The following is a 26,887-nucleotide window of genomic DNA, read 5'->3' as shown; positions in this document are numbered from 1 at the left end:
AAAGACTATGTACATGTTTTACGTATTTTTAATTTTAAGTTTTTTTAAACTGATTTTGGGGCAAAAATTATTTCTCCAATAGGTCTCTACTAAAAATTTCATTACGTTTTTAATTCTGCAGCCTGCTTGTGTTCACATACATCTCCAGCTGCGCTCTTCCGTTCATAATGGAGGATCATATTTCAACTATAATAAGCATTTATGAGCTCCGAAGACTAGACCGACTGGCTGAAGAGCGAGCCGTCAGTGCTGTATACCGACAGATTTGAGTGGGAACCGCACAGAGCAGCCTGCAATGTATGTGAATACTTGCAGGTTGCACAAGCAAAACGTAAAATGACGTTTTTAATAAAGACCTATCAGGGAATTTTTTAGCCCAAAATCCGTTCAATAAAAAAAAAAATTCAAAGGTTTTGAGATTATTAAATTAACGTTTTTGAGAAGTAAAAGTGTGCATATGTAATAAGTTGCATGTGCTTTTTTTTTTTGTTCACAGGTTCCCATTTTTGGCAAGAAGGAAGAGGTTTTTGGATTTCTGGCACGTTATTCTGTGCCAGTAATGCGGGCAGCTTGGCTTATTAAGATGACTTGTGCTTATTATGCTGCCATTACAGAAACCAAAGTGAAAAAAAGACACGTCATGGATCCATTTATAGGTAAAATGCTGCCTCCCCTTGTCCTGCATTATTATTATTATTGGTGTAGTATGAATATGTCCTTTTTGCTGACGTCTCTCTCTCATTTTTGCAGAGTGGACACAAATCATCACCCGCTATCTATGGGAGCAGCTACAAAAGATTGCAGAGTATTACCGGCAAGTAAATGGTAGTACCGGATCCTCATCTGGACCTATGCCGCCGGAGGTTGAGCTAGCCCTTAAACAGTGGGAATATAATGAGAAACTAGCTATGTTTATGTTCCAGGTAAAAATTATTTGAAATGGTGTAACAAAGTCTGTTGAACTACAGACTGCAACTAATCCCAATGCCTCCCTCTGCGTACAGGAAGCTTCATACGAGAAGGCTATTACTGGTAGCTGTATAAAGCTTACTGCATCTGACTTCTACAGGAGTCTGATGCAGGAGGAGCACACATCAAAGTCATTATATGACCGCCAGTATGCGCCATCTCTCCTCAGCAGGAGCAGTCAGGGTAGATATGTCAGTACAAGCTTCCAGCTCCATGCATTAAGCACCCAGCCGACAAATACATACGGATTAAGACCATTTTCTAGGCACCAGGTTTTGTCCAGCCTTGTTGATGGGAGTTTTTGTAAGTACAAGGGCTGCTTTGGATGCATGACATACTATGCGGGCATAGTAGGACTGATGTATGCTCACTGCAATACGCCTGGCACTTTCCCCTTATGAATGTTTTGTTAGTATGTGAAACTGACTAGGTAAGGGTTAATCTGAAAGTAACTAGAAGCAAGGATTGAGGACAGACTGTCGCCTATCTACGGTGACCTCTAAAGTGGGAGTTCCCTCTTCATGTCAGTCTAGGCTCACATTTTTGTTTGAATTATTTTCATGTGGATGAAATGTCAGGAATTGCTCATTGTTTTGCTTAAACCTAGTTGCAGATATGTGTTATATAAATATTACATTTGTAACTTTTTTTTTCTTTTTCGTGTCCATTTAAAGGATGGGATGTTGGATCGACATGAGTTCTTGACTTGGGTCCTGGAATGTTTTGAGAAGATTCGTCCAGGAGAAGATGAGCTCTTGAAGCTGCTGCTTCCTCTGCTCCTTCGTGTGAGTATAATAATCCAGTGACTGCTCTGTATATATACACAGCTCGTATTCCACTAATCATTGTTTTCCTCTCTACAGTATTCAGGTTCTTTAGTCCAATCTGCTTACCTGTCACGACGGCTTGCCTATTTCTGCACAAGGCGCTTGGCACAGCTGCTGGAAAGTAGTGGGGGACATACAGGGCACCTCCTTACAGCACAAACTGGTACAGCTCTGCCTCCTGCACCCCCTCCACCCTCTGGATCTGCACCATCTTCCCCATTCAGTGACCTCCTACAGTGCTCGCAGCATCGGCCACTTGTATTTGGGTTAAGCTGCATGCTGCAGGTACTATTATCTGGCTTGTGTTCCTTTTGAGGATGCTGCTCACTTCTTACACTTTTGTGTATCTTTTAAGTTTATATATTCCTGGTGGATAAGATCACCTGAAACTTAGTTAGATTTATTTTCCTTTTACTTAAAAATATAATGCAACATTGCTTTTTGTTCTTTGCCACATTTTGTCTTTGTAGAGTATTGTTCTCTGTTGTCCAAGTGCTCTTGTGTGGCATTACTCTTTGACTGACAACCGAATTAAGACTGGGTCACCTCTGGATCACCTTCCTATTGCTCCTTCTAGTCTGCCCATGCCAGGTGGCAATTCTGCTTTCACACAACAGGTAAGCGAGGCCTGATAGTTGACAGAAAATATTGCTTATTAGTAGATACTTCATGCCCCCTTTTTCGTGCTTTCTTTGCTGCCCATTGTCTTGTTATTGTTTGTACTTACTAGGTTAGAAGGAAACTTCGGGAAATGGAGCAACAGATAAAGGAGCGTGGACGAGCAGTAGAGGTCCGATGGTCATTTGATAAATGTCAGGAAGCTACAGCAGGTACTATTGTGCTGTTTATAGACGTTTTAGCCTCTTTAGCTCTTCATGTTTTGATTTTTCATTTTTTTATTTATAATATAAACTATCTTTTTTTTAATTTTTTTTTAGGATTTCCCATTGGACGAGTTCTTCATACTCTGGAGGTTCTAGATAGCCACAGCTTTGAGAAGTCTGACTTTAGTAACAACTTGGATTCTCTTTATAATCGTATCTTTGGATTGGGTCTTGGCAAGGATGGTCATGAGGTGATGGAGCAGTCACTGACGATTCTGACAACTGTACTACACTCTTCTTAATATATTGATTTATTCTGCTGGCAAAAAATGTATGTGTTTTTTTTTTCCTGATGTTTTTTCTTTTGTAGATTTCTCCAGATGACGATGCCGTTGTTGCACTCCTTTGTGAGTGGGCTGTCAGTTGCAAGCGCTATGGACATCATCGTGCCTTAGTTGTAGCTAAACTACTAGAGAAGAGGCAGATGGAGATTGAAGCTGAGGTATCTATTATAGATCACTTTGTCTATTTGCTTTTATTTTTTTGTTTGTTATCCAAACGGTTTTCCCCCTCCTTTTTTAATGGCCGCTTTGTAACTTTTTTTTTTTCCCCCTTTATCAGAGATGTGGAGACTCTGAGGCAGTGGATGAAAAGGGATCTGTGTCTTCAGGGTCATTGTCTGCACTTAGTTCACCCCCTGTTTTCCAGGATGTCCTCCTCCAGTTTCTTGATACACAAGCCCCAGTGTTAAGTGAGTATGAGCTCCATTGATATGATTTTTAACTTTTTGTATTCTTCTTTGTTGAATTTGATGTGCTGTGTTTTATTGTGACCATTGTCAAACCGTGTGTATAGGCTTGATGTTAAGATATTTTGTTTTACTATCCTCACCCAGCAATGATATTATGCAGTGTTTTCACCTGATTGGGAACAGTAACTATTGGGTCTGACTGGATCTCTTGGCCAGGATTGGTTCAATCTCTCTTCTCTCCCTTCTATTTAAGAAGGAACAATAAAAATATAATACTTTTTTCTGGCTGCTTAGCTGTTTACTCTGGGATGCAAAATGACCTGTGCTGTAGTTCCTTGTTTAGTTACTCGTTTTAGACTTATGCATTGTGAATTGCATTGCTAGGTGGTGACCTGAGTAAATGCGGACACGTTAGCTCCTTAGTAAATACTTAGAAATCAGGAGCATTTTTTTCTAAAATTGCGTTATTCTTAAAAAAATTTTCCTCCTAGAAATGTATAAATTGACAACTGAGTTGTTTCCCTACACAACCGGACTGTCCAATCAGTGCTGTCTGCGTAGGAATATACCATATTGACAAGTGGAATGGCAGTGTCCATTTATTAATTTCCCGGTGGAATAACACAGGAATCGCCCAATACAGAGATTTAAGAGAAGCTGCTTAGAAAATGTTATTTCATGAGGACTACAAGTATTTCTATAGCTCCGCAAACAAATTTGTACATTTATGCATCTACCTAAATAATTTTCCTTATGTATGCACTTTTTAAGAACACTAGCAATCTGTATGCATCATTCAAGAATTCCAAATTTTATAGCAGACTCATTCCCTACCACTTAGACTACCGGTTACTGTTTATTTTATAATTTAGAGAATTAGTTACCTCCGACTACAGACAAAGTATGTAGCTGGCTGAGGATGAGAAGACATGGGAACATGCCCAATTACTTCATGCAGATGGCTACATTTTGTGGGGGTTTTCAAATGTAAAGAAATTTCTCTAAGCATTTTTTTTCATTTCTACCTTCTAAATGAAAAAACAAAGCTTGACCATTGACCGAGTACTCTTGGCGGATCTTGCTCTTTAGAATTCTTGTTCATGAACTTACTTGATCTCACGACGATGTAAACATTCACTTGAGTGAATTTACCACTGTATTCTGTACACTTTTTTTCTCTGCCAAACTCTTTTTATTTCTGTCTTCTTTCATAGTGGACCCTACAAATGAGGGAGAACGAGTAGAATTCTTTAATCTGGTGTTGCTATTTTGTGAGCTTATCCGACATGATGTCTTTTCCCACAACATGTATATGTGCACACTGATATCAAGAGGGGACCTGGGACTGGACCCTCATGCACCTCGACCTCGTTCCCCATATGAGGACACAGCAGATGACGCAGACCGCAAGGAGGGGGAGACAAACAATAGCATAAAACTAGAGGTGTGTAAAATTGATGACTGTAGAAAGATGGTGATTGTGGAAATCTCAGGTGATTTTCATGTAAGGATTGAGATGCTTAGATCACCATATACATACCAGTACTGCGTATTTCTACCTCAAAATTGGAAAACATATATACTATATTGCCAAAAGTATGTGGATACCCCTCCTAATTATGGAGTTTAGGCATTTCAGTCACACCGGTCGTAAACGGATGCATAAAATAAAGGACAAAATCATGCACTCTCTATAGATAAACATTGGTAGTAGTATGGGTCATACTGAGGAGCTTGGTGACTTTGGCCTCCAAACAGCTGTACAGCTAAAGATTGCTGTGCTGCTCTACCTGCATTGGCAGTATTAAAAGTCAATGTGGCTGAGTAGCCTGCGGGTTGCAATGAGTTGCGACCCACAGCTTACTGTTAAACGACAGCTGCGGCTTCCCGCGGCAGGTGAACCGTCTCAAACAGTGCCCTCTTGGCCAGCCTCCACTGGGTCCTGAACCCAAGTGGGCGCTCTTGCTGTCCTTGATGGTGTCAGACCTATCCAAAGTGTCCATGTCCATTGGGGATATGCTTGGCTGGTTGTCACTACAAACCCAGAAGGATCAAACTGAGAATTCTTCCTCTGCAGATTTGGTGAGCGGCAAATGGGCAAGATTTTCCCGGCCCCGTCAGCCATCAGTTTCTCCAACCTCATCCACCTCCCCCTCTACGAGGGCTAGGATCTCCTCCAAAGACGAGGGTTCATCTAAGGACGAAGTCTTTGACTCAGATTCAGCCGTGGACGAGGAGCATTCATTCAAACTCTCCTTCATGGTAGACAACCTTATTACAGCTGTCAGGATCAGGAATCTATCACCTCTCAACCATGTTTTTTCCTTCCAGCAGTTTCGTCATTCCTTGAAGTTATTTTCTTCCCACTCTGAATTTGAGAACGTGATCTCTAAAATGGCCTATATTCTGTTGCATGACTCTCTACAAAGTCTGCACACAAGTCTGAGATTGCCTTGTTCAATTCCAAGCTTTAACAAGAGTGGATGCCAGGAGAACGTTATCTACCAGAATGCATAGTGCCTACTGTAAAATTTGGTGGCGGCAGAATAATGGTCTGAGCCTGTTTTTTGTTTTTTTTTCCAAGGTTTTGCTAGGAATCTTCTTTCCACTGAAGGGTAATGTTAATACCACCGCATACAAAGACATTTTAGAAAATTGTATGCATCCAACTTTGTGGCAACAGTTTGAGGAAGACCCTTTCTTATTTCAATATGACTGCCCCTGTGATCAAAGCAAGGTCCATAAAGACATTGTTTGACAAGTTTGGGGATGAATTAGAACGCTGATTTGCAAGGCAGACGTTCTTGTCCCAACATCCATGCCTGGCCTCACAAATGCTCTTTTGGCTAAATTGGCACAAATTCCCACAGACACATTCTGAAATGTTGTGGAAAGCCTTCCCAGGAGAGAGGCAGTTACAGCCGCAAAAGGAGTCCTCACTCCATATTAACGCCCATGATTTTGGAACAAGCTCATATAGGTGTGATGGTCAGTTGTCCACATGCTCTTGGAAAAATAGTGTATTATTCTTAGCAGTTCATATCACATTCAAAATAACTTTGTCTATAACAAGGAAAGTTGTCCGCTCTAGTTTTGCATTGTGTTAAACTACCTATCTGAAAGTGTTATACAGATCACTGTTTAGTTAAACTTCAGTTGTTGGTAAAAAGTGCTTTCTTCTTCTCCATTACAAATGTAAACCCATCAAAGCACTGTATATAATTATTTGCTCTTTAGAGTCGAGGCTCAGAGGGTGTTGAATTTCAATCGATAGTTTCATTGCCACTTATGCAATGTTTCTTTTCTTAGGACACCACACTCTCAGAAACCATGGATGTTGATCACAGTACAGGGGCTTTATTTGATGATATGGAGAAAAGTGATTTCCAGGTAAGTGATATGTTGCCTACATTTCCATCCACTCACCTACCTTTTTTGACTAACGCTCTCCTCGATATAGTTGTAACTCTGGCTAAGTACTAACCCTTCAATGTACACTTAACACAGACACCGCTTTTTCAGTAGCCACATGGTATTTGGTAGAGCCACATTATGTGAAAGTGGGCTGACACACCAGAGGCTAATCTGAGGTTATTTTATCAGAGCCCCTAGGCTCTCGATTGCTCTCTGTACACCACTGGTGCAGTTTATGGGGAAAATACTTTATTGGAGTGTCATAGTTATTCATTTTCAAGTATGTTGATATTGGACTAAAGAAATGACGCTATATAACTGTCAGTTATTTGGCACATGCCAAACGTTGTGTTTTTGTACACTTTAGGGCCTGTTAACATCAGTGTCTAGTTCAGTTTGGGGTTTCCGTTCCGTTCATCTATTCCTTCAGAGGAACGGATGAACGGAAAGTCTAACGAAAACGATAGCTTTCATTTGTATTACCATTGATTTCAATGGTAATGCTTCCGTTGCACTTTGGTTTCTGTTCTGTAAAATTTCAGTTGTTTTCACGGAAACAATAGCTTAGTCGACTACGCTATTTCCTTTTAAAAAGCGAAAACTTTACGGAACGGAAACCAACAAACTGAAGCATCACTATCAATGGTAATGCAAACAGAAGCTATAGTTTCCGTTAGGCTTTCTGTTCATCTGTTCCTCTGACAGAATGGATGAGCGGAAACCCAAACTGATGTGAACAGGCACTTAACTGGCCATACACATTAGATAAAATGTAGCCAACTTGAAGATTTATACGGGATTACCTGACAAACTGTATTGGGGTACCCGAACTGCCCCCTGATGTCTGCTGTTGACTGATCTCCCTCTATTGAAATAAACATGCATACTCGGTAGAACCAAGCTCGGATCTTTATAAGGGAGTCAGGAAAGATAGCAGATGGTGCTCATTGGTATGACCAGGTTTTTCATTTGAGAAGAACTTTATTAAGGTTTCCAGGTATCCCTTTTAGTACATTGATACAGAATATCTTTTTAGATGTTCTCACCTGCCATGCGTTGTGAAGGACGTAGCCCAGGCCCGGATGAGGTTGAGAGTGAAGGCCGTCAGCCAGTGAAAACTTCTAGTGGCGATGGGCTGCTGGCTTCGCTTTATGATCAACCACGTCACATTCAGTATGCAACTCATTTCCCCATCCCACAGGTTAGTGTTATCTCGCAGTTTTTGTTTTTTCTATTTCTTATGAGATTTCCTTTGTTTGAGTCTTGAACTTTCTGCCCTCCAGGAAGAATCTTGTAGTCATGAGTGCAACCAACGGTTAGTTGTTCTGTTTGGAGTGGGTAGGCAAAGAGATGATGCTCGCCATGTAATCAAAAAGATCACGAGAGACATTCTTAAGGTACTGAACAGGAAAAGCACGGCAGAGACAGGTGAGAACAGCTAGGGTGCGTTTTCACAATTCGGTCGCTTGTGAAATACACAGGTTTATAAATAATATTTTAAATACTCTTTCCTAGGGTCAAATGAAGGACAACGAAGACGCAGGATAAAGCCTGAAGCTTTTCCTACAGCAGAAGAAATTTTCCACAGGTTTCAGCAGCTCTCACACTTTGACCAGCATCAAGTTACAGCTCAGGTAACCCATCAAAGATAGAGATTGGTGTTAAAGGGGTAATCCAGGATTTCAAAATTGATGGCCTATCATTTAGGATAGGCCATCAATATTAGATTGGTGGGAGTCCGACTCTCGGCACTCCTGCCAACCAGCTGTCTGAAGGGTCTACGGCACTCGTAGGAGTGCTGCAGCGTCTTCATTGTTTACATACAGTAGGGTTTATTCCTGCTCGTAGTTGCACAGTGCAAGTAGCAGCTGCAAATCCTCACACAGACGCTACTTGAACTGTGCAAGTACGGACCGGAATGAAACCTACTGTATGTAAACCATGAAGGGGCTACGAGCGCTGAGGCCCTGTCAAACAGCTGGTTGGCGGTGGTGCCGAGTTAGTGGAGTGCTTGGGAGAAAATAGGATGGTATTCCAATGTTGACACTTAAAGGGGTTTTCCCATCAGGGACGTTTGACATATCCACAGGATATTTCATAAATGTCAGATAGATGCGGGGCCCCCTAAACCCTGTTCTACCGCTGTGATTCCCGACCATGAAGAAAGAAACCGTGTCAGATTTGTTGGAGAAATTTCATGAGGTTTGCATAAATCTATGCGCTTGATGCCAAAACAGCCTCATCCATATGAATGGAACTACTTTTTAGTCGCAGAAATTTCAGCAACAAATCTGCCACGTGTGAACATACACTAAGTTTGGTTCACCTAATTTATATATCTCCCTTATCTGGCCTTTCCTTATGGATGTAGCTGATTTCACATCCTAATATGATGTAGTACAACTTGCCTATTACTTCTAACTGCAATCCGTATCCTAATATTGTCATGGCTAGACCTGTTCCTATGGCCTAATCTGTCCGTGTGTAACATGGAGATTTTGCTGTAGACTTCACTGTTTGCATTGCAATGAGTAATATCGGTTGCAAGATAGGGCATGCTGTGTTTGTTTTGGTTTTTCCCCCCCACATTTGTAAATTAGGATTTTTAAAGCACCGTTAATTTGTGTGGTTCTGTACTTTGATATGGATTCCTCAAAAAAATAAATAAATGGATATTTAAAGAAGCTCTGTCACCAGATTTTGCAGCCCCTATCTGCTATTGCAGCAGATAGGCGCTGCAATGTAGATTACAGTAACGTTTTTATTTTTAAAAAACGAGCATTTTTGGCCAAGTTATGACCATTTTTGTAGTTATGCAAATGAGGCTTGCAAAAGTCCAAGTGGGCGTGTATTATGTGCGTACATCGGGGCGTTTTTAATACTTTTACTAGCTGGCAGTTCTGATGAGAAGTATCATCCACTTCTCTTCAGAACGCCCAGCTTCTGGCAGTGCAGACACAGCGTGTTCTCGAGAGATCACGCTGTGTCGTCACTCACAGGTCCTGCATCGTGTCAGACGAGCGGGGACACATCGGCACCAGAGGCTACAGATTCTGCAGCAGCATCGGCGTTTGCAGGTAAGTAGCTACATCGACTTACCTGCTAACGCCGATGCTGCTGCAGAATCAACTGAAGCCTCTGGTGCCGATGTGTCCGACACGATGCAGGACCTGTGAGCGACGTCACAGATCTGCACTGCCAGAAGCTGGGCGTTCTGAAGAGAAGTGGATGATACTTCTCGTCAGAGCGCCCAGCTAGTAAAAGTATTAAAAACGCCCCGATGTACGCACATAATACACGCCCACTTGGACTTTTACTTTTAAACACACCCACTTGGACTTTTGCAAGCCTCATTTGCATAACTAGAAAAATGGTCATAACTTGGCCAAAAATGCTCGTTTTTAAAAAATAAAAACGTTACTGTAATCTACATTGCAGCGCCGATCTGCTGCAATAGCAGATAGGGGCTGCAAAATCTGGTGACAGAGCCTCTTTAAGTGAAATTTTACACTTTTGCTTCTTGCAGGTTTCTCGAAATGTTCTGGAACAGATTACAAGCTTTGCGTTGGGTTTATCTTACCACCTTCCCCTGGTGCAACACGTCCAGTTTATCTTTGACCTGATGGAATATTCTCTTAATATCAGTGGTCTCATTGACTTTGCCATTCAGGTTTGAATTCTCGTTTTTTTTCTTTTATATATCATGTGTTGTGTATGTATATTTTTTTTGTTATCTATTGAAATTTATTTTTCCTTACATCCTGCAGTTGCTGAATGAGCTGAGTGTTGTTGAAGCAGAACTCCTACTTAAGTCTTCCGACCTTGTTGGTAGTTATACAATGGGACTGTGTTTATGCATTGTGGCTGTTCTGAAACATTATAACACCTGCCTGATTCTCAACCAGGAGCAGACCGCACAGGTGTTCGAAGGGTAAGAGCAAAAGTGAAAGATGATAGTGCATGTTATGGAACTATGAATAAACACCAGTGTGCCTTTTTTTTGCCTCTGATTTTGTGCAAATAACACCACAAAACTGCCATATTTTATTCCTTAATGATACAAGATGAAAATGTAGGTTACGGTTGAGTGCTAGTTCCCGCACTGTTTGGTCTCGTTGTTGCTGTCACTGCGCCCGAAGGATCAGCGGTAGGAGTGGGGTTGTATTACACAGGGAACGGAGAGAACTCTGATCCTGGCAGTTTCACTTCTTAAATGCAATAGTGAGCACGGCATCTAAGGAGTTTGAAAGAGCCCCCCTGTAAGATTCCTGCAATCGTCTCGAGATCGGTTATGGCTTAAATAGATTGCCTGTCAATTTATTATTCGAAGCGAGCAGAAGATCGCATTGGGAAGCCCCCTAGTGGGAATAAAAAAAATATTTGAATTAAGTTTGATTAACCCCTTAATGATCGCCGATACGCCTTTTCACTGTGCCTCATACAGCTGGTAAACAGGGTTGACAGATGTCTTCCTGGTTTTCCCCTCCATGGCGGGCTCACAGGGTCATCCTGCAAATGCGCCATTGTCCCCCTGCCTATGAAGACAAGTGTCCGCTCCTCTCACACACCAGCTTCTCCCACCAGTGTCTGCCCTCTCCAAAGGGTGAACCACTGAGGGAGTGCTCCTGCTGGTCACACATCTTGGAGATGGAGGGTGAAGAGTGAGTTTTGCAACTATGCAGGAGAACGTTCTGATTTGGAAGACATGGGGTTGCATAGCTTCCCACATTTTTTGAGGTGCTTTTTAAGGCAGTCCCTGACACCTTACAGGTAACTGATTGCAAGCCCTCTCCTTCCCCTGAAATGGTTTTCTTCCTTCAACGATGCCAGGCGTCCTTTCTAGCTCATTCTGAACTTGACAGCATAGTTTTCATGGAATGAAAACTCCCGGACTAGCCAGTTGAACGACATCTATCCCTTTCAGGAAGTGGTCTTTTCCAAGTGGGATAAAACTCCGGAGTTGGACCCCCCAGATTTCCGCCTGGCCAAAGCTACAACTTTGCCTATGACGGACGCAACTTCCTTTAAGAATCCACTAGATCAACGTATGGAATCCTATGCCAAACCCGCCTTTTGAGGCCTCCGGCTACACCTTACGCCCTATTTTCACCTCTGCCTGGGTGAGCAGAGCTGCCACTGAATGGGTACACAAACTCAGTCATGGCCTTTTCTCCAGGACTCCTCAGGAGGAATTAGGGGATCTGTCCCATCTTCTTTCAAATGCATCCAAGTACCTGTGCGAGGATTCTCTTGATTCTGCCCAACTGGTGGCTCGGGCTTCGGCTTCTACCATTGCTATCTGCAAAATGACCTGGTTGAAAGCTTGGTCTGCAGATACAGCTCCCAAACGGTTCTGACTGCGCTTTCATTTTCAGGTTCCTGTCTCTTTTGGACTATACTGGACAAAATGATCTCCGAGGCTACTGGTGGCAAGAGCACCCACCTCCACCAGAACAGTCAAATGTAACCTCCCTTGTCAAAAACACAGGTCCTCGTTTTCAATCCTTTTGTGGGTTCTCCCACACTCTATTTTCCAGACCACCGTCCCAGACCTTCCTTTAAGGCTTTCCCCTCCAGGGACCCTGACCTGTTCCGCCGGAGCTGGCAAGTCCACTTCCGCCTGAAAGTGCTCCCCTGCACAATTCAATTTGGGTGGGGGGCAAAATTCTGCACTTCAAGGACATCTGCCTCTCCCACTTTTTGGACGCCTGTGTTCATGAAGTGGTATCCTCTGGATACAAGATCAAGTTTACCAGCCTTCCTTCAGATCGTTGTTTTTTTTTTTTTCCAGTCCTGTGTTCCTAAGTCCCCCTCCAGGGCGGCCGCCTTTTTTCAAGCAATCTACTCTACTGCTCCAAGGTGTCATCATTCCAGTGCCCTCCGACCCAGAGGTTTCGAGGTCCTATGCCAACCTCTTTGTACCGAAAAAAGATGATTCAACCCATCCCAGACCTCAAGCGTGTCAACGTATATGTCAGGGTCCGCCATTTCCACATGGAATACCTTCGATCAGTCATCGCTTACATGGAACAAGGCTTAGCGCAGTGGATATAAAGCATGCCTATTTCCACGTTCTGATTTCCAGTCTCCCCAGTGCTTGCTGTGGCGCCCCACCATTACCAATTTGTGACTCTATTCGGCCTGGCTACAGCCCTGAAAATCTTCACAAAAATCCTATAGTAGTGATGGCGCTCCTTCGGACCAGTGCGGTTTTGGTCACCCCGTACCTGGACGACATTTTGATTGTCTCCCACCATGGAGGACACTGTGACTGCGCTCCGCATCACTCTACACACCTTGTCAGTTCAGTTGGATTGTTAACCGCTCCAAATCTTGCCTGCTTTCCTACCAGATTGTGTTTCTGGGCATGGCCTTCGACACTCGGTCTGTAAGTCTTCATTCCAGAGGAATGGCTGTCAGCCCTTCATGACTGGATTCGCTCATTGCAAATGGCTGCGCCGACCTCTTTCCTCCACTGCATGATGGTTCTTGGTACCATGGTGGCCTCAATCGAGACCATTCCAGTTTGCGCAGGTCCATATCTGTCTCAGTCAGCAGGCAATCCCCTCCCGGTGGAACTGTTCCATGGACTTCTTGGATCAACCGATCTTCCTCCCTCTGGGTGTCTGTTGATCTCCTTTCCGGCCATTTCCCGAGGTCATTCCTTCCTTCTGCTGAACTGGCAGTTTCTCTACATGGATGCCAGTCTCATAGGGTGGGAAGGATATTTTGGGGACCTCATGACTCTGAGGCTGTGGTCTCTGCAGGAATCCTCTTTCCCCATCAACCTGCTGGAGTTGTCATCTTTCTTTGCCAGCCGCACTGAACTTCACTCCTGTCTGCACATCCGGTTTGAGTTCAAATGACAAGGTCACGGCCGTGGCTTTTCTAAATCACCAGGGGCGACAAAGATTCTCTCAAAGATTTTTAATAAAAGTCTTGGAAAAAAATAAACTTGTCAGTTATCTCCAATCCCAGCTGTTTCAGGGCTGTGTTTTTCTACACGTGGTATTGCTGCAATCCTAACAAACCATATAATAAAGTTAACACGTTCTTTAAACTTCAGAATTTTTTTCCAGTTCAAAAAATGACTCCCGTGCAAGAAACAAGACCTCATGAGGCTAGGAGTTATGGCTCTTAGAATGCAGCGACAAAACTTTGTATTTATTTTTTTCCCATGAAATGTGCTTTTGTGCTAAAGCGGGCGCAGACTTCCATCGCTATGATTGGATGTCTGTTGACACCTGACCGCTGCCGTCCAAGCGACATGTTTTGGGGGCGTGGCCCATTCTACTTCCAGAGCAATGGGCCTTTCCTTCAAACAATCGATTATCTGTTTATTCAGGGAGTTGTCATCCCTGTGCCTCCAGTTCAGATATTTTGGGGGTTTTACACTAACTTTTTTTTGTCATGCCAATCCTAGCAACGCTGCCTGCACTTTGCGGTCCCTTCTCACCATTTACCAGTTGGTAGCTCTCCTTTTTGGAACAGCCCCGCAGGTTTTCACCAAAATCCTGTCTGGGGTGATGGCGCTCCTTCAGACCAGGGGTTTGTTAGTCACCCCCTACCTGGGCAAAATCTACCAAGTAGAACAACGTGACTGCTCCATGGATCACTCTGGATACCTTGTACCAATTTGGTTGGGTCGTCAGCCGCTTTTAAGTCTGGTCTGTCCCCCTCCCAGACACTTATTTTCCCAAGAAAGGTTGTCTGTTCTACAGAATAGGGTACGGTCCTTGCGAAAGGACTCACCGACCTCTCTACGCTTTTGCATGAGCGTTCTCGACACCATGGTGGCTTTGATCGAAGCCATTCACTTCGCACAATTTCACAATCGTCCCCTTTATGGGCGATCCTCTTCTGGTGGAACCGCTTTCTGGACTCCTTGGACTGATGGATCCTCTTCTCCTGACTGTCCGTCAGGCCCTCCAGTGGTGGCTCTCCTCCCCAGCCATTCCACTCTGAACTAGGAGCTCACCACTGATGTGAGTCTCAAGTGGTGGGGAGGGACATTTCGGTAACCTCATGACACAGGGGCTGTGGTATCCACAGGAATCATCTCTCCCCCTCAACCTGTTGGAGTTTATGGCCATCTTCTTTTTGCCTGCTGCACTGTTCTGTCAGGCTTTCTGGTGCGAGTCCAAACAGACAAGGGAATGGCCGTGGCTTATCTAAATGAACAGGGCAAGTCTCTAAGCGCAGCTGTATTGGCAGAGTCTGCGAAGATTCTAACATGGGGGCAGGATGTCACATTGTCATGCTAGGAAGCCTTCCACAGCCCGCCTTTATCATCGTACCTGGAAAAGCTACTTTCATGGTGTGAGGATCGTAATCTTTCTGCCTTCCGATTAGCACTTTCCATCCTGTTGGCATCAAAGTCTGATGTTAAGACCTTACTACAAGGGGTTGCTCATGCTGCTTCCCCTTATCGGCCCCTACTCCTTCATGGAATGTCAACTTACTTCTGGAGGTCCTACAATCTGCTTAATTTGAACCTCTACAAGAGACCTCCCCATCGCCTTCTCTCTTGGAATGTGGTAATTGTTGATGGCGGTGACTTCCATCCTGTCATTTTCCTTTCTGGACTTGTTTTTTTTCTTAATTTTTTTATTTTTCTTTGCTCAAGATCGTTTCTACCTTTTAACCCGAACAAGAACATCATTCTGCTGTCGTTTTGCCCATCTCCCAGTGATCCAAGGGTGCGTTTGCTTCCAACCTGGATGTTGTCCGTGCCTTGGGAACTTAAGTTTCTCTCACTGCTTCTTCCCGAAAGGTTGAAATTCTTTGTTTATACTCCCGGGGGGTCTCAGGAAGGGGTTGGTGGCCTCTAAGGCTGGGTTCACAGAGTTTTTTGCAGGAGGAAAATTCTGCCTCAAAATTCCGTTTGATTTTGAGGCAGATTTTGAGCTGCCTGCACGCGGTTTCCCGCGATTTTCGTTGCATTTTTCGCTCGCGCCCATTGAGTGCCACAGGCAAAAACGCAGCGAAATACGCTTTCTCTGCCTCCCATTGATGTCAATGGGAGGTCAGAGGCGTAAACGCCCGAAGATAGGGCATGACGCTTCTTTTTAGCGCAAGCGTTTTTTACCGCTTGCGGTAAAACGCGTCCGCCTCCCATTGTAATGGGATGCTTTTTTTGGCGCGGTTTCTGCGTCAAACGTGTCACTCAGTGTGAACAGGACCTAAGGCCACTATCACTTGATGGATTCGGATAGATATTTGTGAGGCTTACCAAGTCTGAGGTAGGGAACCCCCATTTCATATTGCGGTACTTTCTTCCAGAGCGGTTGGAACATCCTGGGCTTTGTGCAATCAGGCTTTTGCTCTTCAGGTGTGCTTTTCAGAATCCTATATCCTTAACGGCCATTCTGCAAATGGGAACCATGGAGACGAGCTGGGTGCTCTGTCTCCCACTGAAGAGTTAACGGCAGCCGGCAGCACAGGCTTGACAGTCCATGCTGCTGCTAGATGCAAAATTGGTAATACACCGCACCGATCAACTGCTCCGGGTGCTGTACGTCCATGTCAGAAGCAGATGACTCAGGTCATGGAAAAGCAGCCGAGTACTGCAGCTCTGCTCCTTATCAAGTGAATAGGAGCAGAGGTGCAGTTCTGCAGCACGGCCGCTAACAAGTGTATGGAGCGAACTGCTTCCCGCTCCGTTCACTGCATACTGTGCAATGACATCCAGTGCCCACAGGCAGCCGGAGCAGCTGATAGGTGTGGGGTCCGAGCGTCGGACCCGCACCGAAGATCTACTGATGACCTATCTGGTGGATAGGTCATCAGTTGTCCAGTGGTTGAAAACCCCTTTACGTCTAAACTGTCAAACTACAATTAAATAAATTATACATGATCGATTGGGCAAAGGCTATTTGCAGTAGCCATTTGTTAAAGTATTGGGAACAATCCATTGTGCATATGAAATATATCTCCCTTTTTACTTTGAATTTACTGGTGATAAATTGTAAGTTTGAAGACTCTCCTGATACTATTATGTACAAATTGAATTTAAGACTATGTTGAATGGATCATTTTTTCTCTAAAATCCAGAAGTATTTTAAGTGTATTGGTCCTTTTTTAATATTGGAAGGGCATAATTGTAAATAATATAGGAAAACGACATAGGAGGTATGCAATGGGGTGTTTAGATTAGAAAAAAATTATTTTCATTTACACCCCGGTTCATTGCTCAAAAGCCTCATTCATTATCCAGAGCAAAGGACCTGGCATGCCTGAATTACACAGTGCATAGATTTCAACAGACACCATGTAATTCTTAATTTTCACTGCGGGGGGAGTTAAACACTTTGTTTATGATTTCCCCACAGATTACAGTTGAAGGCTGGGGTTCCCATCTAGTGATCAGCTTATCAGGAGTCCAATGTGGACAACCCTTTCTTAGTAAGGTGACATGGTATTATGAATGCAGAGTTTCAATTGGATTTCTTTCTTTTCTTACAGTCTGTGTGGAGTGGTGAAACATGGCATGAACCGGTCAGATGGCTCTTCTGCTGAACGTTGTATTCTTGCATATTTGTATGACTTGTACATGTCATGCAGTCACCTCAAAAGCAAGTATGGAGAACTTTTTAGGTGAGTTGACTGCATTTTATTTGCAGAACAAAACTATTCCATTTATTTAATTTATTTTTTTTACCCGCTAAAATTATCTTGGTAGGCAGATGCATCTAAAGCACTGCAGATAGGGAAGTGGTTATAATGCAGCTAATGACCCACGACCCCCCAATATTCAATATACATTATCCGGTGTAGCAGTTTCTTAGTGAAAGTGGTTTAGCTAGAACTGGACAGTATTCTTAACACATACAGGGCCTCAGGAGAAAAGAAGCCGCACGTCCTTATACAAAGTGTGTGTGTGTGTGTGTGTGTGTGTGTGTGTATGTATATGTGTGTGTATGTATGTATATGTGTGTGTGTGTGTGTATATATATATATATATATATATATATTACACATACACTGCCGTTCAAAAGTTTAGGGTCACTTAGAAATTTCCTTATTTTTGAAAGAAAAGCAGTTTTTTTCAATGAAGATAACCTTAAATTCATCAAAAATACACTATATACATTGTTAATGTGCTAAATGACTATTCTAGCCTCAAACGTCGGTTTTTTAATGCAATATCTACATAGGTGTATAGAGGCCCATTTCCAGCAACTATCACTCCAGTGTTCTAATGGTACATTGTGTATGCTAACTGTGTTAGAAGGCTAATGGATGATTAGAAAACACTTGAAAACCCTTGTGCAATTATGTTAGCACCGCTGTAAACAGTTTTGCTGTATAGAGGAGCTATAAAACTGACCTTCCTTTGAGCTAGTTGAGAATCTGGAGCATTACATTTGTTGGTTCGATTAAACTCTAAAAATGGCTAGAAAAAGAGAGCTTTCATGTGTTCTTAGAAATGAAGGCTATTCCATGCGAGAAATTGCCATTAACGGAAGATTTCCTACAACGGTGTGTACTACTCCCTTCAGAGGACAGCACAAACAGGCTCTAACCAGAGTAGAAAAAGAAGTCTGAGGCCCCACTGCACAACTGAGCAACAAGACATGTACATTAGAGTCTCTAGTTTGAGAAATAGACACCTCACAGGTTCTCAACTGGCAGCTTCGTTAAATAGTACCCGCAAAACGCCAGTGTCAACGTCTACAGTGAAGAGGCGACTCCGGGATGCTGGCCTTCAGGGCAGAGTGGCAAAGAAAAAGCCATATCTGAGACATTCTAATAAAAGGAAAAGATTAATATGGGCAAAAGCACACAGACATTGGACAGAGGAAGATTGGAAAAAAGTGTTCTGGACAGACGAATCGAAGTTTGAGGTGTTTGGATCGCACAGAAGAACATTTGTGAGACGTAGAACAACTGAAAAGATGCTGGAAGAGTGCCTGACGCCATCTGTCAAGCATGGTGGAGGTAATGTGATGGTCTGGGGTTGCTTTGGTGCTGGTAAAGTGGGAGATTTGTACAAGGTAAAAGGGATTTTGAATAAGGAATGCTATCACTCCATTTTGCAACGCCATACCCTGTGGACAGCGCTTGATTGGAGCCAATTTCATCCTACAACAGGACAATGACCCAAAGCACATCTCCAAATTATGCAAGAACTATTTAGGGAAGAAGCAGGCAGCTGGTATTCTATCTGTAATGGAGTGGCCAGCGCAGTCACCAGATGTCAACCCCACAGAGCTGTTGTGGGAGCAGCTTGACCGTATGGTACGCAAAAAGTGCCCATCAAGCCAATCCAACTTGTGGGAGGGGCTTCTGGAAGCATGGGCTGAAATTTATCCCGATTACCTCAGCAAATTAACAGCAAGAATGCCAAAGGTCTGCAATGCTGTAATTGCTGCAAATGGAGCATTCTTTGACTAAAGCAAAGTTTGAAGGAGAAAATTATTATTTGAAATAAAAATCATTATTTCTAACCTTGTCAATGTCTTGACTATATTTTCTAGTAATTTTGCAACTCCTTTAATAAATATAAGTGTGAGTTTTCATGGAAAACACAAAATTGTCTGGGTGACCCCAAACTTTTGAACGGTAGTGTATGTATATAATGGAAAATGACCAGCTAATGGGGTACATGGCTTGTGGTCCTCCAGAACAAAAAAAAGTTTAAATGTCTCAAGAAGAAATGCAATGCTCGCTCGCTCTTATCCAATGAGGGAGATTTATAAGAACTGACGCAAAGGAAAAGGGGAGTATTTTCTCTTGGCAATTAATCTGGTTACTGCTTTCAATTTTTGTAAAGAGCTTCTGAAAATTTTGAAAGGTGGAATCTCATTGGTTGCCAGTGGGAAACGACTCCACTTTTCCTTTGACAAATTGGGGAAGAGTTCTAAAAAGTCATAAGTGGAGGTTTAACCCAACTAGCTCCTTAGAAATGTGTGCACACAGAGCAGCATATTAGTTGGTGATTGGTAGAGCGGCTGTTACAGATATACTTCTTATGGCGCCTGCAGTGAAATGTTAATAATAATCCAATAGATACAGTATTATTCACCCCTCTTTAGTGCTGTGTTGTGCGTTATCTCAGGGATGGATATCTTCCCGAAATAGTAAACCAAAAAGAACTAACTGGTAACATCACAGATACTTAAATTTAAAAAATTGCCTGCTGGTTTATTCACCACATGTGATGTTTCAGCTCCATATAGAGCCTTTCTCAAGCAGTGAAATGTTGCCATTTCATTTTGGGATTATCCTGTTATGTGAACCTCTTTGTGCTACCTTTGAATAAAGCTCACAGTGGCTTTTATGATCACAGATAAATTGGTTTATGGATTGAATATTGTAATTTAGAGGACAAACCTTTAACCCCTTCCCACACCACAATAGTACAGCGTGGAGAGAATGTAGTTCTCACACCACGCTGTACTATTACGGTGCAGGCTCAGGATATGTGCCCACGCCATTCGCAGCAAGTGTGGCACTCCCATTCTGACGACAGCCCCACGGTTCACCAAAGTTCTCTGGGGATGGCACTTTTTTGAGCAAGTGGGGTTTCCTTCACCCCCTACCTTGACGATATTCTGATAGTTTTTGTCCAGCTTTCCTCATCACCCTGGATTCCTTGACTTTATTTGGTTGAATAATCAACTTCTCCAAGTCCTTCTTTTTAAGGGAAAACAGTCTCTGATTGCAAGGCTTTTTTTGAAGCTGAAACTAGTTACATATAGTTACATAGTTTGTACGGTTGAAAAACGACACATGTCCATCAAGTTCAACCAAGGGATTGGAAAAGGGAAGGGAACATTTCTATACATAGGAGCTAATATTTTTTTTGTTCTAGGAAATTATCTAAGCTTTTTATAAAGCCATCTACTGTCCCTGCTGTGACCAGCTCCTGCGGTAGGCTATTCCATAGATTCACAGTAAAGAAGGCTTGTTGCCTCTGCAGGTTGAACCTTTTTTTTCTCCAGACAGAGGGAGTGCCCCCTTGTTTTTTGAGGGGGTTTTACATGGAACAGGATTTAACCATATTTTTTGTATGTGCCATTCATATATTTATATAAGTTAACCATGCCCCCCCTTAGTCGTCTTTTTTCAAGGCTAAATAGGTTTAGTTCTTTTAATCTTTCCTCATAACTTAGATTCTCCATGCCCCTTATTAGCTTCGTTGCTCTTCTTTGTATTTTTTCTAACTCCAGGGCATCCTTTCTATGAACTGGAGCCCAGAACTGAACTGCATATTCTATTTGAGGCCTCACTAATGCTTTGTAAAGTGGTAATATTACATCCCTGTCCCGTGAGTCCATGCCTCTTTTAATACACGACAATATCTTGCTGGCCTTTAAAGCAGCTGATTGACATTGCATGCTGTTATTTAGTTTATGATTTACAAGTACACCCAGATCCTTCTCAACAAGTGAATCCGCCAGTGTAGCGCCCCCTAGGACATATGATGCATGCAGATTGTTCGTACCCAGGTGCATAACTTTAAATTTATCTACATTAAACTTAATTTGCCAAGTGGACGCCCAAACACTCAGTTTGTTTAAATCCGCTTGCAATTCACGAACATCTTCCATAGACTGAACTATATTACACAGCTTGGTGTCATCTGCAAAAATAGAAATAGTGCTATTAATACCATCCTCTATATCATTAATAAATAAGTTGAATAATCGAGGTCCCAGCACTGAACCCTGTGGTACACCACTTATAACCGGGGACCATTCAGAGTAGGAATCATTGACCACAACTCTCTGGATACGGTCCTTGAGCCAATTCTCAATCCAATTACAAACTATACTTTCTAAACCTATAGTCCTTAATTTACCCATTAGACATCTATGGGGACAGAGTCAAATGCCTTTGCAAAGTCCAATAACACTATATCCACAGCGGCCCCTCTGTCTAGGCTTCTGCTCACCTCTTCAGAAAAACAAATCAGTTTGGTTTGACAACTTCTGTCTTTAGTAAAACCGTGCTGGCTATCCCTTACAATACTATTTATTGTCACATAATTCTGTATATAGTCCCTCAATAGCCCCTCAAACATTTTCCCCACAATGGATGTTAATCTTAGTGGTCTATAATTACCCGGGGAAGACCTAGAGCCCTTTTTGAAAATAGCCACCACATTTGCCCTGCGCCAGTCCCTTGGCACTATACCAGTCTCTAGAAAATCTCTAAATATTATGAAGAGGGGGACAGAAATAACTGAACTAAGCTCCTTAAGAACTCTATGGTGTAACCCATCTGGTCCTGGGGCCTTGTGTACGTTTATTTTATTTAGCTTGCACCATATCAACATTCATCCAATTACTGATATATTAAAAGCACTGGCACCGGCTACATCTGTTCTTTCTTCTGTTGTATATACAGAGCTGAAGAACCCATTTAGTAACTCTGCCTTCTCTTGATCCCCTGTGACCAACACCCCATTACCAATATCTAGGGGTCCTACATGTTCAGACCTTGGCTTTTTTGCATTTATATACTTGAGGAATTTTTGGGGATTTGTTTTACTATCCTTGGCCATCTGCCTTTCATTTTGTATTTTTTGCTGATTTTATTACCTTTTTACAGATTTTATTAAGCTCTTTATATTTTACAAAGGCTACAGCTGTACCCTCAGATTTGTCTTTTTTAAATGCCCTTACAGAAGTTGTAAGCCAAGTGTGGTGTAATTTTAGTAGTTTATACTTATAGGAATACATTTTGCACTATAATTACCCAAAGTAGATTTATCATTTGTAAAATTATTTGACATTGGGAAGGACTAGTTTATATCCTGAATTGCAGCCCTCATCCTGGGGAAATTGGACTTCTTAAAATTAAGTGTGTTTGCCCTCCCAGCCTGTTTGTTTTTTACAGTATATGTAAAATATAACTATATTGTGATCACTGTTAGCGAGGTTTTCATACTCATTGACGTTCCCAACAAGCTTTGCATTATTAGAAATGACCAGATCCAACAGAGCTTCACCTCTAGTTGGGACTTCCACAAACTGGCCCATAAAATTATCCTGCTTGGTTGAGGAAATATCTCCCCTTTGCAGTTGAAGCTGAACCATGACACCAATTAATATCCCGGTAATTAAAAGCTCCCATTATCACTACTGTACCCACCTGTGCAGCCCGCTCCATCTGTTTTATATAGCTGATCTTTCATCTCCTCAGTTATATTGGGGGTTCTATAGATTACACCAAAAGTTATTTTTTTCAGTGTTTACCTCCCTTTGTAATTCCACCCACAAGGTTTCAACCTCCTCACAATGTTCACCGTCTAATGTCTCATTCACACTCACCTTCATATCGCTTCTCACATACATACAGACATACACCACCACCTTTCCTATTCGCCCTGTCTTTCCGAAACCGTGTAAAACCCTGTAGATTTACAACCTAGTCATGTGAAGAGTCCAGCCATGTTTCAGCAACACCAACTATATCTATATGTTCCTCCAGTACCAAGGCTTCTAGCTCCCCCATTTTGCTTGCTAGACTTCTTGCATTTGTGAGCATACACTTTAACTTGCTTTTAAATGTTTCACTTTCAGTATCAGAAATGTGATTATTTGACATTATTTGGGAATTTTTATTTTCACCGCTGTTTTGTAACGAAAGGATCTCCTTATCTTGTTGCCTAGTCCTCTCCCCAGTCTTTTTCTCCCCCCACCATTATAGTCTGACCCCTCCCTAACCTAACTACCCCTTTATTTCCTACATTGGCCTCCCTCCTCAGCCCTAGTTTAAATACTCCGCCACCCCAGCTAGAATTCTCTCCCCCCAGCACAGCAGATCCCCTTCCATTTAGGTGCAAATCATCTGCAGAATACAGTTTGTACCCCAATGAAAAGTCAGCCCAATGCTCTAGGAACCCAAAGCCTTCTCCTCTACACCAAGACTGCAGCCATGCATTTAACTCCCTGAGCTCCCGCTGTCTTTCCTGTGATGCGCATGGCACAGGCAGTATTCCTGAGAATACAACCTTGGAGGTCCTTCCCTTTAGCTTGTAGCCTAGTTCTTTAAAATTAATCTCAAGTCTCCTCCACCTACCATTTATTCTGTCGTTGGTACCCACATGGACCACAACAGCTGGATCATCACCAGCCCCTCCCAGTAATTTATCCACCCGTTCCACCACATGCCGAACCCTGGCTCCAGGGAGACAGCAAACCATTCGGTTTCATTTTAAGCTTATTTTGAGTCGTTCGTCATAGTGTCGATTTGGAAAATAAGCTCCTTAGACTCCTCAAGATGTGACGTGCTGCTACTTTTTACGAGACTTCATTTTACAAGGGTTTTTTTTTTTATTCGGCAGCGTAAAACTACACCATGCGAACAGCACAGTATATTTCCCATTTAAATCAATGGGAAACTGTTTGCATGCTTATTTCAATTGTCTTTTAGGGCGTAAAACGTGGCATTTACACTCCAAAAATCGGCCTAAAAGTAAGCTGTGTGAACATACCCTTAGTCTGGGTTCACACAGTTTTTTGCAGGCAGATTTTGCTCTGCCTGCATACCGATTTTCGCAGCGTTTTTCGCCCGAGGGCATTGAGCGTGTCGGGCAAAAAACGCAGTGATATACGCTTCTTCTGCCTCCCATTGTTAATAGGAGGTCAGAAGCGTAAATGCCCGAAGATAGGGCATGTCCCTTTGTCTCGCGAGCCGGTTTTTCTGCTCATGGGAAAAAAACGCCTCCGCCTCCCATTGAAATCAATGGGAGGCATTTTTGGAAGTTTTTTGGCACGTTTCCGAGTCAAAAAAACGTGTAAAAAACAACTCAGTGTGAACTGGCCCTAAGAGTTTAAAAAGTGCCAGCACCTCCTACAGAATGTGTCCCACCTACAGACTCTAAGCTTATTCAGCCTGTCTAAGTAAATGATTTTTTAACAAAGTTTAAATAAATTAAAAAAAACGTGTGTGTGTGTGTGTGTGTGTGTGTATATATATATATATTATATATATATATATATATATATATATAAAATAAAAATACCTACGCCCCTTTTTCCTATTCCCCCCCCCCCCCCCCCGTATATTAATGTAAACAATGAAATAAACCTTATTGGCATCGCAATGTAAATATATAGTGTTATTTGTTTTGGTTTTTTTTTTGTAGCTCAATCGATGAAAAAAAAAAAAAAGTGTTATGGGTATCCGAATATGGCGACTCAAAACATATAAAAACAATATAAATTTGGTATCGCCATAATTGTACTGACCCACAGAATAAAGTACTTACTTAAAGGGGTATTCCCTACTTAGACATTTATGGCATATACACAGGACATGCCATAACTTTCTGATAGATGCCAGTCACAGCTCTCGGACTTGTACCTATATCTAGAACAGAGGTAACCCGCCGCGGCCGCAAGCTGCTGAATCCAGGTGGGAACTAATGGAGAGGGGGCTGTGCGGCACTTCCTTCTATTCAATGGTTTTACGGAAACAGCCGACCAGCACTTGCTCAGATGTTTCCGTAACGACCATTCAACAGAATGGAGAGAGCCGCGGCCTCCTCTTCACTAGCCTGAAATCTGCAGATTGCGGCCGCAGCGCCAGGCTAAAAGGGGGCAAATGATCTGAATATAGATGCAGGACCCGCATCTATCGGACATTTATGGCATATCTTGTGTATGTCATAATTGTCTAATTTGGGAATACTCCATACTAAGCAAAGCTTTGGTTGCCGTACATGTTTGCTTTTCAGCTCTTAGGCTTTATTTATTTTAGTTACCAGAGCTTGTCTGTGTACATACCTTTTTTTTACTTTCCATTTTCCTCTGTACATATTTTAGAGATGTTAAAAATTAATCTGTTCACTGGTTTGTTCTTTGTTTTTTCTATTTATTATAGTGATTTCTGCTCGAAAGTAAAGAACACGATATACTGTATAGTGGATCCATCTGACTCCAACATGTTGTGGGAACAGGAGTTTATGTTGGAAACCATCGTGAATCCGACGGCACATAGTTATAACTGTGGCATGCTGGGAAAACTTCTGAGAGATTCTCCTACCAATCGATACAGCTTAGTGTGCAATGCACTTGTGCATGTGTGTGCGGGAGACCATGACACTGATGGGTAAAGATATAGTGTCATATATTTGGGGGCTTTGACAATGGGGCCAAACGTAAACTGATTTTACACAGACGAGGTGAACTGAATTATAAAACAATCCTTTTTATGCTTTTCTTCTGCAGAATTAATGACATTGCTATTCTGTGCGCTGAGTTGACTGGATCCTGCAAAGATCTGAGCTCTGAATGGCTGGGTGTCCTGAAAGCTCTGTGCTGCTCATCTAATAATGGCACCTGTGGCTTCAACGACTTGCTGTGCAATGTAGATGTGAGTCTCACAAATGTATCTCCATATTGTCTCCATTTGCCTCTACAATTTTTTTTTTTTTTGAAAGTGGCTAATATGCTCTTGAGTGCTAGGCACATGCTCAGGGGCGTCGCTAGCACCGGACCTCCAGTGCCCAACCCCGGATAATGGCCCGGTGCCCAACCCCGGATAATGGCCCGGTGCCCAACCCCGGATAATGGCCCGGTGCCCAACCCCGGATTATGGCCCGGTGCCCAACCCCGGATTATGGCCCGGTGCCCAACCCCGGATTATGGCCCGGTGCCCAACCCCGGATGATTTCTGCTACAGGGGTCGCAGCAGTCGCAATTGCGACCCCCCCCCCCCTACCGCGACACCGTACCGCGTTTAGAAATTTACTATAGTAACTGGGGCCTATGTCATAAAATACACGGGCCCCTGTTACTTATAGTAATGACACATATTTACCCTCCTTCCCGAGCACAGCGGAAGTCTTGACGTCTTCTCGCATCGTGACACTGTGCGCCGCGCATGACCTTACGACGCTTGATGGTTTCGGGACATCCGCTGCACCGAAGAGCTGGGTAAGTGTAACATCATTACTGCCTGCTGGGGTCCTGTATCTAAGCCTGCCTTGTGCTAAGCTTAGATACAGAACCCCAGCAGACTGTAATCTTATACTGTGTAAGATTACGGTCTGCTGGGAACCTGTTTCTTAGCCTAACATGTGGTAGGCTTAGATACAGGGTCCAACGGACTGTATCACACATGGGCCCTGTATCTAAGCCCATGTG

The 26,887-nt window shown here is 42.8% G+C and overlaps 1 protein-coding gene across 2 annotated transcripts in view; it reads left to right on the top strand.

The window, feature by feature from the left end:
• MED12 (mediator complex subunit 12) overlaps positions 1-26,887 on the top strand; it is a 155,821-nt gene that overhangs the window by 40,488 nt on the left and 88,446 nt on the right. Inside the window, exons 4-22 of one of the 2 annotated variants that reach the window (XM_075835691.1) lie at positions 497-656; positions 751-923; positions 1,644-1,754; positions 1,833-2,081; positions 2,267-2,413; positions 2,527-2,626; positions 2,735-2,871; positions 2,991-3,122; positions 3,242-3,371; positions 4,586-4,815; positions 6,681-6,761; positions 7,822-7,986; positions 8,069-8,213; positions 8,301-8,419; positions 10,312-10,455; positions 10,553-10,716; positions 17,250-17,381; positions 25,623-25,850; positions 25,970-26,114. In XM_075835691.1, the coding sequence (XP_075691806.1) occupies positions 497-656; positions 751-923; positions 1,644-1,754; positions 1,833-2,081; positions 2,267-2,413; positions 2,527-2,626; positions 2,735-2,871; positions 2,991-3,122; positions 3,242-3,371; positions 4,586-4,815; positions 6,681-6,761; positions 7,822-7,986; positions 8,069-8,213; positions 8,301-8,419; positions 10,312-10,455; positions 10,553-10,716; positions 17,250-17,381; positions 25,623-25,850; positions 25,970-26,114 (2,892 nt within the window). Of the gene's footprint in view, positions 1-496; positions 657-750; positions 924-1,643; positions 1,755-1,832; positions 2,082-2,266; positions 2,414-2,526; positions 2,627-2,734; positions 2,905-2,990; positions 3,123-3,241; positions 3,372-4,585; positions 4,816-6,680; positions 6,762-7,821; positions 7,987-8,068; positions 8,214-8,300; positions 8,420-10,311; positions 10,456-10,552; positions 10,717-17,249; positions 17,382-25,622; positions 25,851-25,969; positions 26,115-26,887 lie in introns of both variants that reach the window. The other variant, XM_075835690.1, reaches the window with a different exon arrangement.

This window comes from Rhinoderma darwinii, chromosome 8, assembly GCF_050947455.1.
Source record: "Rhinoderma darwinii isolate aRhiDar2 chromosome 8, aRhiDar2.hap1, whole genome shotgun sequence".
NCBI classification, from domain to species: Eukaryota; Metazoa; Chordata; class Amphibia; order Anura; family Rhinodermatidae; genus Rhinoderma; species Rhinoderma darwinii.
This window is presented reverse-complemented; position numbering and strand designations above follow the sequence as displayed.